The sequence below is a fragment of the Mya arenaria genome, chromosome 10, assembly GCF_026914265.1.
Source record: "Mya arenaria isolate MELC-2E11 chromosome 10, ASM2691426v1".
NCBI classification, from domain to species: Eukaryota; Metazoa; Mollusca; class Bivalvia; order Myida; family Myidae; genus Mya; species Mya arenaria.
In genome coordinates, this window is record NC_069131.1 from 15693705 (window position 1) to 15713670 (window position 19966).

Below are 19966 nucleotides of genomic sequence, written 5' to 3' on the forward strand. Positions count from 1 at the left end.
TTGCCCAATGACCAACATTGATTGCCAGTAGAATGAGTAGTTTGGAGATAAGAAAACTCTTTGTCATACGCGGTTTGTTTTCTTAATAATATCTTGACATTGGTTGTAATGACACTATAACTTGCAACAAGGTATTTTGATATCAAGATAAAACAATAATGATACATGCATTGCCTTCACAAAGTTTAGCAATGTTATGAGGTTATCTCGGTCATATTTTGAGAAATTGTTGTTTATTTCTGTAAATACATAAATGGAATTACAGTTTGAAATCTAAATGAAAGAGTCGACTTCTAAAATATTTAACATCGACTTTTAAGTATGTGTATGAAGATATTTTATTAATGTGAACTCATCAATTCACAAAACATTTTTTTTTCTGGATAAAGTTTTTAAAACAGCGGCCTGAAGAAAAACGATACATGCGTTACTGACCATATACAAATAAGGATTAATATTGAGTCGGCAAAGCTTACATTAGGAGTATACAGTGTTCTTAGTTATAGCAAAAACAATAATTCCTTTTCAACATATGTGTTGTCAGTTTAAAGAAAATATTAACATGATGCAGCGTAAAGTCGGACTAATCAGGCGATACCTAACAATGTTAATATTACGGTATATGTGATAACGAAATTCATTTACGTAATAACAATTTCTTTCTTTATATAATTAGTAAATAACTGTGAAATTTACATCCACTTTCGTTGTACATTTTCTGTCTTGTGCTTTTAATGAACATTGGCCTATGCACGTACGTTGTTAATGAGAGCACCACCAAAACTGGTCCAATAATGAGGATGATCCTCATACACTTGTCTGTTCGAACTCCCAGTAGAGCATTGTACCCAAACAGTTTCCCCGGCATCAAGCTGAGCAAACACCTGACTACTTGAACAGGAAGAAGCGTCATTGCCATATTGCAATGATGCAATGAGGACTGAGCCATCCTTCACCATCTGGAGATAAGCAATTTTCTTTGTAGCAGTACATGTCTGCATAAAGAGCAAGTAGAGTCCTCGTACGGAGCAGTGAACTTGCCCGTGATTGAGTTGTAGCCGTTGCCCTGGTTGGCCTCCACTGTCCTGTAAACTATCACCTCGGCTGTGGACAGGCTGCTGGACTGTGGAGAGTGGGCGTGGAAATACACCAGTGGAATAGCGATTTGGTCTGAAACAGTATATTGAATTGTAGATTGCTTTGAAATATTTCTTTTTGTCAATTTTGAATTATTTAAAACAAAAATAAGTATCAGCTTCCGATATGGTTTATGATTTTATCAGATGATAGCAGTTGCTGAAAGAGGTTTAAGGATTCGGTTTGAAAATTAAATTCGCAAAATTAATCAAATTTTCAAACATTTGTGAACTTTGTGATCACTTATTGTAAAATATATGCACGGTCAAACGGAGATACACGAGAAATTAATTAACTTTAAAGAATATCTCGGAAAACTATATTTCAACAAGCCAACGTTGGAACGACAGTCTACGTCCTCAGCGATCAAAACTTAACCTGAGGGTCTCCCCACGGTGTAGGGAAGGGTTATTAAAACGCGGTTATTATGATAAATATATCTAAATACTTATAAATCTCCAAAAATAAGCATTAAAAACAGACAATTTGTTGATTTCAGTGTAAGATCGTAAATATTATCTATAGATTTGTTTGATTTGATTGACTGGTGTTTAGTAACAGAAACATACACTAGAACAGCAAATATATCCTAGAAAACACTTATTTTCAATATTCATTATACTGGTATGTTATCCGTTTTTCCTTTAAAACATAGATTTATACCTTGGGATGCGCGCCCTCTTTAACCTAAAATGATAAATGTACGTTCTTCAAGCTGTGTTGGCGGTTTTTGTAAAGCAAACTGCATGGCGCACGGATACGTGATACAATGTACATGGTGTATGGTGCATTGATGTATGGTGCGGGTTGCATGGTACAGCGAACGAAGCATGGCTGCATGGTGAATGGCATGTTGCATGGTGCGTGGGTGGCGTAGAGTGTGGTGCACGTTGCACGGCTGAATGATGCATGAGTGGTGCATAGCGAATGGGTGAATGGTGCATTGTGCATTGTGTATGGCGCATTGTGCACGCTGTACGGTGCATTTTGTATGGTGCATTTTGTATGGTGAATGGTGCACTGTGTATGGTGTATGGTGTGTGGTGCATGGTGAATGGTGCTTTGTGAATGGTGAATAGTGCATTGTGCATGGTACATGGTGTATTGTGTCTGGTGTATCGGGGATTGTGTATGGTGCATTGTGTATGGTGCATTTTGTATGGTGAATGGTGCACTGTGATTTGTGCACTGAGTTTGGTGTATGGTGAATGGTGCATTGTGTATGGTGCATTTTGTATGGAAAATGGGGCACTGTGTATGGTGCATGGTGTGTGGTGCATGGTGAATGGTGCATTATGATTGGTGTAAAGTGCATTGTGCATGGTACATTTTGTATTGTGTATGGTGCATACTGCATGGTGCATGGTGCAGAATTCTTGGGTGCATAGTGTATGCTGCATGGTTTATGGTGCATGGCGTTTTGTGTATCGGTGTATGGTACATAATGCATGATGTATGGTGCATGGTGTATGGTTCATGGTGTATGGTGCATGGCGTTTTTTGTATGGTATATGATGTATGATGCATGATGTATGGTGCATGGTGTATGGTTCATGGTGTATGATGTATGGTGCATGGCGTTTTGTGTATGGTACATGAAGCATGATGTATGGTGCATGGTGTATGGTTCATGGTGTATGGTGTATGTTATAAGGTGTATGGTGCAAATCATTTTGTGCACGGTGTATGGTACATGATGCATGGTGTATGGTTCATGGTGTATGGTGTATGGTGTATGTTACAAGGTGTATGGTGCAAAGCATTTTGTGCACGGTGTATGGTACATAATGAATGATGTATGGTGCATTGTGTATGGCTCATGGTATATGGTGAATGTTGCATGGTGTATGGTGCAAAGCATTTTGTGCACGGTGTATGGTACATGATACATGGTGTATGGTACATGATGCATGGTGTATGGTACATGATGCATGGTGTATGATGCATGGTGTATGGTACATGGCGTTTAGTGCATGGTGTATGGTACATGGTGTATGATGCATGGTGTATGGTAAATGGTGTTTAATGCATGGTGTATGGTACATGGTGAATGATGCATGGTGTATGGTACATGGCGTTTAGTGCATGGTGTATGGTGCATTGTGTATGATGCATGGTGTATGGTACATGGCGTATAGTGCATGGTGTATGGTACATGGTGTATGATGCATGGTGTATGGTACATGGCGTTTAGTGCATGGTGTATGGTACATGGTGTATGATGCATGGTACATTGTGCATGGTACATTATATATGGTGCATTGTGTATGGTAGATTGTGTATGGTGCATTGTATATGGTGAATGATGCATTGTGTATGGTGTGTGGTGCATTGTGAATGGTGTAAGGTGCATTGTGCATTGTGTATGGTGCATTGTGTATGGTGTATGGTGCATTGTGAATGGTGCATTGTGTATGGCGCATTGTTTATGGTGTATGGTGCATTGTGAATTATGAATGGTGCATTGTGTATAGTGTGTGGTGAATGGTGTATTGTGCATTGTGAATGGTTTATGGTGTATTGCTTATGGTATAAAATACAGGGTGCATTGTGTATGCTGTATGGTGCATAGTGTATGGTGCATAGTGCATTGGGTATGGTGCATTGCGCGTGATATATGGTGTATTATTTATGCCATCTGGTGCATGGTGCATACTGTATTGTTCATGGTGTATAATACATGATGTATATTGCACGGTGTTTAGTGTATATTGTATGATATGTCTTGCGTGGTGAATTGTGTATGGTACATGGTGAGTAGTACATGGTACATTTTGTTTGGTGAACGGTATATGAAAGATGGTAAATGATACATAGTGTATGGTGTCTGCTATATGATTTTGATTTTTAATTAATTGTACAAATCGCATGGTTTATGGTACATTGTGTATAGTGTTTAGTTTATGATGAATGCTATATGGTACATTGTGTATTGTTCATGGTGTTTGGTGAATAATAAATGGTACATAGCAAATGGTTTATGGTGGATGGTGTATGGTGTATGGTACATGGTACATATTGTATGGTTTATAGAGCATGGTGTATGGGTTATAGATCATGGTGTATGGTACATGGTGTATAGTAGATAGTGTATAGTGTGTGGTACTTGGTGTATGGTACATGGTGTATGGTGTATGGTACATGGTGTATGGTGTATGGTGTATGGTGTATGGTGAATGGTGTATGATACATGGTGTATGGTACATGGTATACGGTACAAGGTTTATAATGAATTGTTTATGGTGAACATGGTAGTTAGAAATGTAACATGTTGCATTGTGTATCGTGTATGAATCATGGTTCATAGTGCATGGTGTATGGTACATGGTGTATGGGCTATAGTGTTTATTGATATGGTACATATTGCAAGGTGAACATGGTAGATAGGACATGTTGAATTGTGTATTGTGTATGGTGAGTGATTAATGGTTCATAGTGCATGGTGTATGGTACATGGTATATGATGCATTGAGCATCGTACACTTTGTATGGTGAATGGTATATGATGCACGGTGCATTGTATATGGGGAATGATGTATGGAACATAGTTCATGATGTATGGTACATTGTGTATGGTGTGTAGTGAAGAATGCATGGTGCATGGTGCAGGGTTCTTGGTGCATAGTGTATGCTGCATGGTGTATGGTGCATGGCGCTTTGTGCCCGGTGTATGGTACATGATGTATGATGCATGGTGTATGGTTCATGGTGTATGGTGTATGTTACAAGGTTTATGGTGCGTGGCGAGTGGTGCACGGTGTATGGTACATGATGCATGATGTATGGTGCACGGTGTATGATGTATAAAGCATGGTTCATAGTGCATGGTGTATAGTGTACGGTGTTTGGTACATGGCGTTTGGTACATGTTGCATGGTGTATGGTGAATGGCGTTTGGTTCATGGCAAAAAGTGCATGGTGTATAGTGTATGGTGTATGGAATTTGTTTCATAGCGTATATAGAATGGTGTATAGTGTATAGTGTAAGGTGTATGGCGCATGACGTTTAGTGAATGGTGTACAGTGTATTGGTATGGTGCATGGTGTATGGTGCATGGTGTATGGTGCATGGTGTATGGTGCATGGCGTATGGTACATGGTGTATGGTTCATGTTGTATGGTGTATGGTGCATGGCGTATGGTACATGTTGTATTGTTCATGTTGTATGGTGTATGGTGCATCGCGTTTGGCACATAGCATTAGTGCTTAGTGTATAGTGTTTTTGGTATGGTACATGGTGTATGGTGTGGTGTATGTATGTATTTCTTTAGACCTTACGATCAAGTAAATCCGTGAAATTGTAAGGACTTGCTTCCAAAATGGTCCTTTTGTTTTTGCTGAAGGGACAGCACGCAGAAGTGACAGTGGTGGGACACAAAGACTTCCGGGTGTGATACCCTAGCTCTTTTTCGAAGAGAACCATTGGTTCTTTTTACGTGCGCGGATAAAGCACCGATACACGGGGTACAGGTCTCCTGGGTTAAACCAGTACTGAGTTCATCAGTTTTCCAAACGTTATCCTTTAAATGCCGAGCGCACGACAAGGGAGTTACTTGAACCATCTTTTAACGTCTCTTGGTATGAGGCTACAAGGGATCGAACCCACGACTTCCCGCTCCGTAGGCGGACGCCTTAACTACCAGGCCACGGAGACGGTAATATAGTACATGGTGTATGGTACATGATGTATGATGTATGGTGTATGGCGTTTCGTACATGGCGTATCGTGCATGGTGTATATTGTACGGTGTATGTTACATGGTGCATAGTGTATCGCACATAATTTATGGTGTATGATGCATAGCGTATGGTACATGGCGTATAGTGAATGGTGTATAGTGTATGGTACATGGTGTATGGTGTATTATACATGGTGTATGGTGTATTGGTAACAGTACATGGTTTATGGTGAATGGTGTATGGTTTATGGTGTATGGTGCAGGGTATAAGGTACATGGTGTGTTTTGTATTGTGTATAGTGTTTTGGGTATGGTTCATGGTGTATGGTGGATAGCGAATTGACCAGTGTGCATGGTACAAGATATATAGAGCATGGTTTATGGTCCATTGGCGTATGTTACATGATGTACGGTACAAAGTGTATGGCGTACGATATATGGCGTATGGTTTATGGGGTATGGTTCATGGTGTATGTTGTATGAAACATGGTTTATGGTGTATGGCGTATGAAACATGGTTGATGGTGTAAGGTGTATGAAAAATGGTTCATGGTGTATGGTGTATGAATCATGGTTTATGGTGTATGGTGTATGCAACATGGTTATGGTGTATGGTGTATGAAACAGGTTATGGTGTATGGTGTATGGTTCTTTGTGTATGGTGTATAAATCATGGTTTATGGCGTATGGTGTATGAAACATGGTTTATGGTGTATGAAACATGTATTATGGTTAATGGTGTATGAAACTTGGTTTATCGTGTATGAAACAGGTTATGGTGTATGGTGTATGGGGTATGGGTCTTTCTGTATGATGTATGAAACATGGTTTATGGTGTACGTTGTATGCTGTATGGTGCATGATTTAAGGTGTATAAAGTATGGAGTATCGTGCATGGTGTATGGTACATGGAGTACGGTACATGGTGAATGGTGTGTGGTGCATGGAGTATGGTACATGACGTATAGTCCATATGTTTAGCGTATGGCGTCGGGTACATTGTGCATAGTTTATGGTAAATGGTACAAAGTGTATTGTGCATTGTACATGATGCACTGTTAATGGTGAATGATGCATGGTGCAAAGTGATTGATGTATGGTTCATGATACGTTGTGCATGTTACATGTTTTTCATGTATTGTACATACTAAATGGTTTTTGTTACATGGTGAATGGTGCTTTTCGTATGGTTGTGTAGTGCAACACACATTATGCCTGATATTTGGTGCATGGTACATAGTGAATAGTACATTGTGCACGACGTATCGGTACATAATGAATGGAAGCATGGTACCTGGATGCATGGTGCATGTGTTCATGGTACATGCAACATATTTTATGGGTGTATAGGTGCATGGATTTTTGGTGCAAGGTTTTTATGGAAACACGATTCATGCGCATAGGTACACGGTATATGTGGCAATATTTACATTCGTCCAGTCCTTTGTATACGCAAATCTTGACGTTTATATTGTATGACACTATATGAGTAATGACGTCATTGTTTATTTCAATAATGCACTCCGATTGGATTAGCGTTACGTGTTTCAATACCAATGATATACGACGTTACAAAAAACAGCTATTTTTTCAAACAAACGTATGTATGAACATATTTTATTAATATGAATTCATCAATTCACAAAACAATTGAATCTGTTGGGTTTTTTTGGATAATGGAAGATAAACGGTACATGCGATATTGACCATATAAAAATAAAGATTAATATTGAGTCGGCAAAGCTTACATTATGAGTATACAGCGTCCTTAGTTATAACAACCAAATAATTTCATTTCAACCTATATGTTGTTAGTTTAAAGAAATATAAACATAGCAGTATAAAGGCGGAGTGCTCAGGCGATGTCTAACAATGTTAATATAACGGTGTAAGTGATAACAACGTTCATATACGTAATGACAATTTATTTCTTTAAACTAATTAGTAAATAATTGCGAAATGTACTTCCGCTTTGTATATTTTATGTCTTTTGGCATTTTATGTACAATGGCCTACACACGTACGTTGTTAATGAGAGCACCTCCAAAACTGGTCCAATAATGAGGATGACCCTCATACACTTGTCTGTTCTGGTGCCCAGTGGAGCATTGTACCCAAACAGTTTCCCAGGCATCAAGCCAAGCAAACGCCTGACTACTTGAACAGGAAGAAACGCCATTGCCATATTGTTTACTTGCAGTGAGGACTGAGCCATCCTTCACCATCTGGAGATAAGCAATTTTATTTGTAGCTGTACATGTGTGCATGAAGCACAAGTAGAATCCTCGTACTGGAGCGGTGAACTTGCCCGTGGTGGAGCTGTACCCGTTGCCCTGGTTGGCCTCCACTGTCTTGTAAACTATCACCTCACCTGTGGACAGAATGCTGGTCTGTGGAGAGTGGGCGTGGAAGTACACCAGTGGAGTAGCGATTTGCTCTGAAGCATAATGTTGAATTGTAGATTGCGTTGAATTATCTGTTTTTGTCAATTCGGAATCATTTAGGACGTAAAAAGTACTTGCTTCCGATATGGTATATGATTTTATCAGATGATAGAAGTTGGTGAAGTAGATTTAAGACCTTGGTTTGAAAACACAATTCACAAAATTAACCGCTTTTTATGAAACATTTGTGAACTATGTGATCACTCATTGTAAAATATATGCACGGTCAAACGGAGATACACGAGAAATTAATTAAGTTTAAAGAATATCTCGGAAAACTATATTTCCACGGCCCAACGTTTGAACGACAGTCTACGTCTTCAGCGATCAAAATTTAACCTGCCCACGGTGTAGCGAAGGGTTATGAAAACGCGAGTATTATGAATATATATTAATATATATATTTTAATACTAATAAATCTCCAAAAATAAACATTAGAAACAGACAATTTGTTGATTTCAGTGTAAGGTCGTAAATATCCTTTTTAATGTGTTTGATTTGATTGACAGGTGTTCAGTAACACAATATATAACAGCAAATATATCTTAGAAAACATTTCTTTTGAATATTCACTGAAAGTTCATTATAACGGTATGTTTGCCGTTTTATTTTTCCTTTAAAACATATATTTATACCTTGGAACGTGCGCCCTCTTTAACCTATGGTGATAAATGTGATTTCTACAAGTTGTGTTGGCGGTTTTAGTAAAGCAAATTACATGGCGTACGGTTACATGATACAATGTACATGGTGTATAGTGCATTGGTGTATGGTGCATTGGTGTATGGTGCGTTGAGCATGGTACAGCGAATGAAGCATGGATGCATGGCGCGGAGCATGATGCACGTTGCACGGGTGCATGATGCGTTAGCTGTGCATTGTGTATGGGTGTATGGTACATTGTGCATGGTGCATTGTGAATAATGTGAAATTGATAAACAGCAACCATCGTTAAGGAATCAAGTGTTAATGTAAATATTACGCTGTATAGTGCATTGTGTATTGTATATGATGCATTGTGTGTGATGCATTGTGAATTGTGCATTGTGTATGGTGTGTGATGCATGGTGCATTGTGAATGGTGCATTGTGTATGGTGTATGATGTTTGGTGCATTGTGTATGGTGTATGATGTATGGTGCATTGTGTATGGTGTATGATGTATGGTACATTGTGTATGGTACATAGTGAATGGTGCATGGTGTGTGGTACATAGTGAATGGTGCATGGTGTGTGGTACATAGTGAATGGTGCATTGTGTATGGTACATAGTGAATGGTGCATTGTGTATGGTACACAGTGAATGGTGCTTAGTGTATGGTACATAGTGAATGGTGCATTTTTTATAGTACATAGTGAATGGTGCATTGTGTGTGGTACATAGTGAATGGTGCATTGTTTATGGTACATAGTGAATGGTGCATTGTGTATGCTGCATAGTGTATGGTGCATTGTGTATGGTACATAGTGTATGGTGCATTGTGTATGGTACACAGTGTATGGTACATAGTGTATGGTGCATTGTGTATGGTACATAGTGTATGGTGCATTGTGTATGATATATTGTGTATGGTGCATTGTGTATGGTACATAGTGAATGGTGCATTGTTTATGGTACATAGTGTATGGTGCATTGTGTATGGTACATAGTGAATGGTGCATTGTGTATGCTGCATAGTGTATGGTGCATTGTGTATGGTATATAGTGAATGGTGCATTTTGTATGGTGTATGCTGCATAGTGTATGGTGCATTGTTTATGGTACATAGTGAATGGTGCATTGTGTATGCTGCATAGTGTATGGTGTATTGTGTATGGTACATAGTGTATGGTGCATTGTGTATGGTACACAGTGTATGGTACATAGTGTATGGTGCATTGTGTATGGTACATAGTGTATGGTGCATTGTGTATGATATATTGTGTATGGTGCATTGTGTATGGTACATAGTGAATGGTGCATTGTTTATGGTACATAGTGTATGGTGCATTGTGTATGGTACAAAGTGAATGGTGCATTGTGTATGCTGCATAGTGTATGGTGCATTGTGTATGGTATATAGTGAATGGTGCATTTTGTATGGTGTATGCTGCTTAGTGTATGTTGCATTGTGTATGGTATATAGTGAATGGTGCATTTTGTATGGTGTATGGTGCATAGTGTATGGTGTATGTTGTATAGTGCATTGGGTATGTTGCATTGTGAATGGTACATTGTGTATTGTACATAGTGTATGCTGTATGTAGCATAATGTATGCTGCATGGTGTGGTGCATTGTGTTTGTTGCATTGTGTATGAAACATGGTGCATAATGCATTGTTTATGCTGTATAGTGCATGGTGTAATGTGCAAGGTGTATGATACATGATATATAGTGCTAGGTGTTTTGTGTATATTGTATGGCATGTCATGCGTGGTGAATTGTGTATAGTACATTGTGTTTGGTGAATAGGACATTGTGTATGGCATATGGCGTATGGGTTATGGTCTATATTAATACGGTACATAGTTCAAGGTGAACATGGTAGATAGGACATGTTGCCTGGTGCATTGTGTATGGTGAATGCTAAATGGTTCATAGTGCATGGCGTATAGTACATGGTGTATGATGCATTGTACATTGTGTTTGGTGCATGATGCATGGTACATGGTGTTAAGCACATAGTGTATGGTATTTGGTGTATGGTACATAGTAAATGGTGTATGGTACATGGCATACGGTACATGGTTTAAAGTGTATTGTGTATATGTATAGTACATGGTGTATGGTACATGGTGTATGGTGTATATTAATATGGTACATAGTGCAAGGTGAACATGGTAGATAGGACATGTTGAATAGTGCATTGTGTATGGTAAATGATTTATGGTTCATAGTGCATGGTGTATGGTACATGGTGTATGATGTATTGTACATGGTGAATTGTTTTTGGTGAATGGTGTATGGTACATTATGCATTGTGTTTGGTGAATGGTGTATCGTATATGGCGAATGATGCATGGTGTATGGTATATGATGTATCGTACATGGTGTATAGTGTATGGTGTAACGTACATGGTGTATGGTTAATGGTGTAAAGTGTATAGTGTATGGTGTATGATGTATCGTACATGGTGTATGGTGTATGATGTATGGTGTATGGTGTATGGTCTATCGTACATGGTGTATGTTGAATGGTGTATGGTGTGTCGTACATGGTGTATGGTGTATGGTGAATGGTGTATCGTACATGGTGTATCGTACATGGTGTATGGTGTATGGTGAATGGTGTATCGTACATGGTGTATGGTGAATGGTGTATCGTACATGGTGTGTGGTGAATGGTGTATCGTACATGGTGTATGGTGAATGGTGTATGGTGTATCATACATGATGTATGGTGTATGGTTTATGGTGTATCGCACATGGTGTATGGTGTATGATGTATCGTACATGGCGCATGGTGTATGGCGTATCGTACATGGTGTATGTTGTATGTGTATGGTGTATCGTACATGGTGCATAGTGTATGGTGTATCGTACATGGTGTATGGTGTATGGTCTATTGTACATGGTGTATGGTGTATCGTACATGGTGTATGGTGTATGGTGTATCTTACATGGTGTATGGTGTATGGTGTATCGTACATGGTGTATGGTGAATTGTGTTACGTACATGTTGAATGGTGTATGGTGTATCGTACATGTTGTATAGTGAATGGTGTATCGTACATGGTGTATGGTGAATTGTGTATCGTACATGGTGTATGGTGAATGATGTATCGTAAATGGTGTATGGTGAATGGTGTATCGTACATGGTGAATGGTGTATGGTGTATCGTACATGGTGTATGGAGTATGGTGTATCGTACATGATGTATGGTGGATGGTGCATCTTACATGTTTAATTGTGAATGGTGTATCGTACATGGTGAATGGTGTATGGTATATCGTAAATGGTGTATGGTGAATGGTGTATCGTACATGGTGTATGGTGAATGGTGTACCGTACATGGTGTATGGTGAATGGTGTATCGTACATGGTGTATGGTGAATGGTGTATCGTACATGGTGTATGGTGAATGGTGTATCGTACATGGTGAATGGTGTATGGTGGATCGTACATGGTGTATGGTGTATGGTGTATCGTACATGGTGTATGGTGTATGGTGTATCGTACATGGTGTATGGTGAATGGTGTATCGTACATGGTGAATGGTGTATGGTGTATCGTACATGTTGAATGGTGTATGGTGTATCGCACATGTTGTATGGTGAATGGTGTATCGTACATGGTGTATGGTGAATGGTGTATCGCGCATGGTGTATGTTGTATGGTGTATCGTACATGGTGAATGGTGAATGGTGTATGGTGTATCGTACATGGTGTTTGGTACTTGGTGTATGGTGTATGGGACATGGTGTATGGTGAATGGTGTATCGTACATGGTGTATGGTGTATGTTGTATGATGTATCGTGCATGGTGTATGGTGAATGGTGTATCGTACATGGTGTATGGTGAATGGTGTATCGTACATGGTGTATAGTATATGGTGTAACGTACATTGTGTATAGTGTATGGTGTATCGTACATGGTGTATAGTGAATGGTGTATCGTACATGGTGTATAGTGTATGGTGTATCGTACATGGTGTATAGTGTATGGTGTATGATGCATGGTGTGACGTACATGGTGTATGGTGTATCGTGTATCGTACATGGTGTATGGTGTATCGTACATGGTGTATGGTGTATCGTACATGGTGTATAGTGTATGGAAATCGTACTCCAATTGCTATCGATAATCGAATCGAATCTGACCAAGCATTTCGATTTACTATCGGACAATAGGGTTCATAAATCAGGAAGGAATACATTCTTTATACATAGTAGCATTATGATCATTTGAATGGTTAAACCTGGAATCAGTACGTGTGATGCTATAGGCCTGCTTTTTGCAACAGTAAGTAAATGTCGATAACCTTTTTCTGTCTTAAAGTTTAATAACTTAACGAAAAAACACAACAACACAACACAAACTTAATAATTGCACATCAATTGCCAAATGATGCACAACCCATCAAGTAAGTTATCTTAGCATTTTTTATCCATTTTAAAACATATTAAATAATTGTAAACCAGCTTAACATTCTAATAACCTGTTTTTAAGCAAAAGTGTTTACATTCACCGCATTTGTGTAAGAGATTCCTCCCTTGTTAACATGAACTCAACGAGAATTTACCGGAAAGAAAATTCTACATTTATTCGACTTTTATCTCTAAATAAAAATACGTAGTTTCCGGAAGTTACATTACCGACATCAATTTGTATGTATGGTATTTGTGTATGGTACACAGTGAATGGTGCATAGTGTATGGTACATAGTGAATGGTGCATTTTTTATAGTACATAGTGAATGGTGCATTGTGTGTGGTACATAGTGAATGGTGCATTGTTTATGGTACATAGTGAATGGTGCATTGTGTATGCTGCATAGTGTATGGTGTATTGTGTATGGTACATAGTGTATGGTGCATTGTGTATGGTACACAGTGTATGGTACATAGTGTATGGTGCATTGTGTATGGTACATAGTGTATGGTGCATTGTGTATGATATATTGTGTATGGTGCATTGTGTATGGTACATAGTGAATGGTGCATTGTTTATGGTACATAGTGTATGGTGCATTGTGTATGGTACATAGTGAATGGTGCATTGTGTATGCTGCATAGTGTATGGTGCATTGTGTATGGTATATAGTGAATGGTGCATTTTTTATGGTGTATGCTGCATAGTGTATGGTGCATTGTTTATGGTACATAGTGAATGGTGCATTGTGTATGCTGCATAGTGTATGGTGTATTGTGTATGGTACATAGTGTATGGTGCATTGTGTATGGTACACAGTGTATGGTACATAGTGTATGGTGCATTGTGTATGGTACATAGTGTATGGTGCATTGTGTATGATATATTGTGTATGGTGCATTGTGTATGGTACATAGTGAATGGTGCATTGTTTATGGTACATAGTGTATGGTGCATTGTGTATGGTACATAGTGAATGGTGCATTGTGTATGCTGCATAGTGTATGGTGCATTGTGTATGGTATATAGTGAATGGTGCATTTTGTATGGTGTATGCTGCTTAGTGTATGTTGCATTGTGTATGGTATATAGTGAATGGTGCATTTTGTATGGTGTATGGTGCATAGTGTATGGTGTATGTTGTATAGTGCATTGGGTATGTTGCATTGTGAATGGTACATTGTGTATTGTACATAGTGTATGCTGTATGTAGCATAATGTATGCTGCATGGTGTGGTGCATTGTGTTTGTTGCATTGTGTATGAAACATGGTGCATAATGCATTGTTTATGCTGTATAGTGCATGGTGTAATGTGCAAGGTGTATGATACATGATATATAGTGCTAGGTGTTTTGTGTATATTGTATGGCATGTCATGCGTGGTGAATTGTGTATAGTACATTGTGTTTGGTGAATAGGACATTGTGTATGGCATATAGCGTATGGGTTATGGTCTATATTAATACGGTACATAGTTCAAGGTGAACATGGTAGATAGGACATGTTGCCTGGTGCATTGTGTATGGTGAATGCTAAATGGTTCATAGTGCATGGCGTATAGTACATGGTGTATGATGCATTGTACATTGTGTTTGGTGCATGATGCATGGTACATGGTGTTAAGCACATAGTGTATGGTATTTGGTGTATGGTACATAGTAAATGGTGTATGGTACATGGTATACGGTACATGTTTAAAGTGTATTGTGTATATGTATAGTACATGGTGTATGGTACATGGTGTATGGTGTATATTAATATGGTACATAGTGCAAGGTGAACATGGTAGATAGGACATGTTGAATAGTGCATTGTGTATGGTAAATGATTTATGGTTCATAGTGCATGGTGTATGGTACATGGTGTATGATGTATTGTACATGGTGAATTGTTTTTGGTGAATGGTGTATGGTACATTATGCATTGTGTTTGGTGAATGGTGTATCGTATATGGCGAATGATGCATGGTGTATGGTATATGATGTATCGTACATGGTGTATAGTGTATGGTGTAACGTACATGGTGTATGGTTAATGGTGTAAAGTGTATAGTGTATGGTGTATGATGTATCGTACATGGTGTATGGTGTATGATGTATGGTGTATGGTGTATGGTCTATCGTACATGGTGTATGTTGAATGGTGTATGGTGTGTCGTACATGGTGTATGGTGTATGGTGAATGGTGTATCGTACATGGTGTATCGTACATGGTGTATGGTGTATGGTGTATGGTGAATGGTGTATCGTACATGGTGTATGGTGAATGGTGTATCGTACATGGTGTGTGGTGAATGGTGTATCGTACATGGTGTATGGTGAATGGTGTATGGTGTATCATACATGATGTATGGTGTATGGTTTATGGTGTATCGCACATGGTGTATGGTGTATGATGTATCGTACATGGCGCATGGTGTATGGCGTATCGTACATGGTGTATGTTGTATGGTGTATGGTGTATCGTACATGGTGCATAGTGTATGGTGTATCGTACATGGTGTATGGTGTATGGTCTATTGTACATGGTGTATGGTGTATCGTACATGGTGTATGGTGTATGGTGTATCTTACATGGTGTATGGTGTATGGTGTATCGTACATGGTGTATGGTGAATTGTGTTACGTACATGTTGAATGGTGTATGGTGTATCGTACATGTTGTATAGTGAATGGTGTATCGTACATGGTGTATGGTGAATTGTGTATCGTACATGGTGTATGGTGAATGATGTATCGTAAATGGTGTATGGTGAATGGTGTATCGTACATGGTGAATGGTGTATGGTGTATCGTACATGGTGTATGGAGTATGGTGTATCGTACATGATGTATGGTGGATGGTGCATCTTACATGTTTAATTGTGAATGGTGTATCGTACATGGTGAATGGTGTATGGTATATCGTAAATGGTGTATGGTGAATGGTGTATTGTACATGGTGTATGGTGAATTGTGTATCGTACATGTTGAATGGTGTATGGTGTATCGTACATGTTGTATGGTGAATGGTGTATCGTACATGGTGTATGGTGAATGGTGTATCGTACATGGTGTATGGTGAATGGTGTATCGTACATGGTGTATGGTGAATGGTGTATCGTACATGGTGTATGGTGAATGGTGTATCGTACATGGTGTATGGTGAATGGTGCATCGTACATGGTGAATGGTGTATGGTGGATCGTACATGGTGTATGGTGTATGGTGTATCGTACATGGTGTATGGTGTATGGTGTATCGTACATGGTGTATGGTGAATGGTGTATCGTACATGGTGAATGGTGTATGGGTATCGTACATGTTGAATGGTGTATGGTGTATCGCACATGTTGTATGGTGAATGGTGGATCGTACATGGTGTATGGTGTATGGTGTATCGTACATGGTGTATGGTGTATGGTGTATCGTACATGGTGTATGGTGAATGGTGTATCGTACATGGTGAATGGTGTATGGTGTATCGTACATGTTGAATGGTGTATGGTGTATCGCACATGTTGTATGGTGAATGGTGTATCGTACATGGTGTATGGTGAATGGTGTATCGCGCATGGTGTATGTTGTATGGTGTATCGTACATGGTGAATGGTGAATGGTGTATGGTGTATCGTACATGGTGTTTGGAACATGGTGTATGGTGTATGGGACATGGTGTATGGTGAATGGTGTATCGTACATGGTGTATGGTGTATGTTGTATGATGTATCGTGCATGGTGTATGGTGAATGGTGTATCGTACATGGTGTATGGTGAATGGTGTATCGTACATGGTGTATAGTATATGGTGTAACGTACATTGTGTATAGTGTATGGTGTATCGTACATGGTGTATAGTGAATGGTGTATCGTACATGGTGTATAGTGTATGGTGTATCGTACATGGTGTATAGTGTATGGTGTATGATGTATGGTGTGACGTACATGATGTATGGTGTATCGTATATCGTACATGGTGTATGGTGTATCGTACATGGTGTATGGTGTAGCGTACATGGTGTATAGTGTATGGAAATCGTACTCCAATTGCTATCGATAATCGAATCGAATCTGACCAAGCATTTCGATTTACTATCGGACAATAGGGTTCATAAATCAGGAAGGAATACATTCTTTATACATAGTAGCATTATGATCATTTGAATGGTTAAACCTGGAATCAGTACGTGTGATGCTATAGGCCTGCTTTTTGCAACAGTAAGTAAATGTCGATAACCTTTTTCTGTCTTAAAGTTTAATAACTTAACGAAAAAACACAACAACACAACACAAACTTAATAATTGCACATCAATTGCCAAATGATGCACAACCCATCAAGTAAGTTATCTTAGCATTTTTTATCCATTTTAAAACATATTAAATATTTGTAAACCAGCTTAACATTCTAATAACCTGTTTTTAAGCAAAAGTGTTTACATTCACCGCATTTGTGTAAGAGATTCCTCCCTTGTTAACATGAACTCAACGAGAATTTACCGGAAAGAAAATTCTACATTTATTCGACTTTTATCTCTAAATAAAAATACGTAGTTTCCGGAAGTTACATTACCGACATCAATTTTGGACAACTACTATCGATTGTCGCCGACAAAATATTGACAGCGACGAATTATCGATTGAACTCGATAATCGTTTCATCACTAGTGTATGGGGTACGGTACATTGTTTATGGTGTACGGTACATGGTGAATGGTGTATGTTGCATGGCGTATGGTACATGGCGTGTAGTGCACGATGTATAGTGTATGGTGCATGGCACATTCTGCATAGTTTATGGCGAATGGCACGTCGTGTATGGTGCATTGTTATTGATGCTTTGTTTTTGGTGCATGGTGCTAAGTGATTTATGTATGGTTCAAGGTACATTGTGCATGTTGCATGGTTTTTGATGTATTATACATGTAACATGGTGAATGTTACATGGTCTATGGCGTATGGTTGTATAGTGCACACATTATGCCTGGTATTTGGTGCATGTCACATGGTGAATGTTGCATTGTGCACGACTTATGGGAACAAAATGAATAGAAGCATGGTACCTTTATGTATGGTGCATGTGTACATGGTACATGATACATATTGTATGGGTGTATTGTGTATGGATGCATGATATATGTGTGCAAGGTACACATGAACATTGTGTAAAGGTGCATGGTACATGGAGCCTGTGTGTACGATGCATTTAACATGGTGCAGGGTTAATGGATACACGGTTCATGCGCATGGGTACAGGGTATATGTGATAATATTAACATTTGTCTATTCCTTTGTACAGGCGAAACTTGACGTTAATATTGTATAACACACAATGAGTAATGACGTCATTGTTTATTTCAATATTGCGTTCCGATTGGATTAGCTATTCAACCAATTATATACGACGTTACAAAAACCAGCTATTTTTTTATAACAGTCGTATGTTGTTATTGACTGACTTTATTTTTGCATTCAACAAAATTGTATGTTTCAGTGTAACTAATCGTTAAATGAGTCTTGCAGAAACGAGTTAAAAAAAGCTTTTGGTGTTTACGAGGTTATCTGACAAAACAAAGTCAACAAACAATTATCAAATATATATATATATATATATATTTATATTTAAAAGCTCGCGCTCATAAAAAATATGTCCCTCTTCATTGAACTTACCTTGAATATTACTAAAGGCGGCATTCATTTGCTCTAGGCTATTTTTCGAATCAGTCACAACCTTATTAAGCGTGCTTGACTGGTTTCTCTCAACTTCCTTCATGAGCGAAGCCAGTTTACGTTCTTCTTGCTCCTTCATGACATCCACGTCCGAGCGAAAACGTTCTTTCTCATCTTTGATATTGTTCAAATTTTGCTCCACTTTTTCGCCCAATTTTTCAAACGCGAACTCCATGCGGATCATTCTCTCGAGCATCTTTTCCTCATAGTCGTATTTGGAGCACGCTGGATTGGACGGTTCGGAAGCCACGGTCGCGCTGACCAGTAACAAGAATTGAATTATTCCAGACATTCTCCTACGAGCATACAGATGACGTTAATGTTAATTAACCGAATGTTTGCGAATGGAAGGATAATCGTTGGATATAAAGAGCAGCTCTATAATTCAGAATGAATACCGTATTACCTCAAATCATCCCAATGCCTGATTGAAAGCAAAATCCTGCCAGTTTGATAGGCGACACGACGTGATACCGGTTACCATTTATTAGTTATCTCACTAACATAATATGTTTGTTTTTCTTCAAATTTACGACTACGTTAGATCATCTTTTTGTTTTCGTAGTTTATCTACTACCTGGTAAATAGCTTAGGCAATGGCTAAAATTCATATTAAGTAATATTATGTTTGAATCCGGGGGGGGGGGGGGGGGCTGGGGCGCCTAAAATCGTCCAAGTTTCCCTTTCATTTCAATACAGGAGAAAAAGTAATACATTATGCCCAAAATGCACCTTCAATTGTGAAGATTTTCAATAACCCCTGTCGACACTTAAAAAATAAATATCGTTTCTGAGTGAGGGGTTCCCCTATGTTATGCCCCACTACATCAAATCCTGGAACCGCCCCTGGCCCTGGTTTGTATCGTTCGTTATACTTATACTTAGTTTACTATAGATATGGCTAAACGTTTAAGACCGGGCTTT

At 38.7% G+C, this 19966-nt stretch overlaps 1 protein-coding gene across 2 annotated transcripts; it reads right to left on the reverse strand.

Annotated features, from left to right (window-relative positions):
* Positions 1-237: 237 nt before the first annotated feature.
* Positions 238-19351, reverse strand: LOC128204131 (uncharacterized). 2 transcript variants are annotated; one of them, XM_052905498.1, is made up of 2 exons: positions 18983-19351; positions 238-1170 (listed from the first exon to the last, which is right to left on the reverse strand). In XM_052905498.1, the coding sequence occupies exons 1-2, from the start codon at positions 19332-19334 to the stop codon at positions 953-955; spliced, it is 570 nt and encodes a 189-aa protein (XP_052761458.1). In that variant the 5' UTR covers positions 19335-19351; the 3' UTR covers positions 238-952. The 2 variants fall into 2 exon arrangements, with proteins under 2 accessions (XP_052761458.1, XP_052761457.1); XM_052905497.1 differs by lacking the exon at positions 238-1170 and adding an exon at positions 7819-8254.
* Positions 19352-19966: the final 615 nt, after the last annotated feature.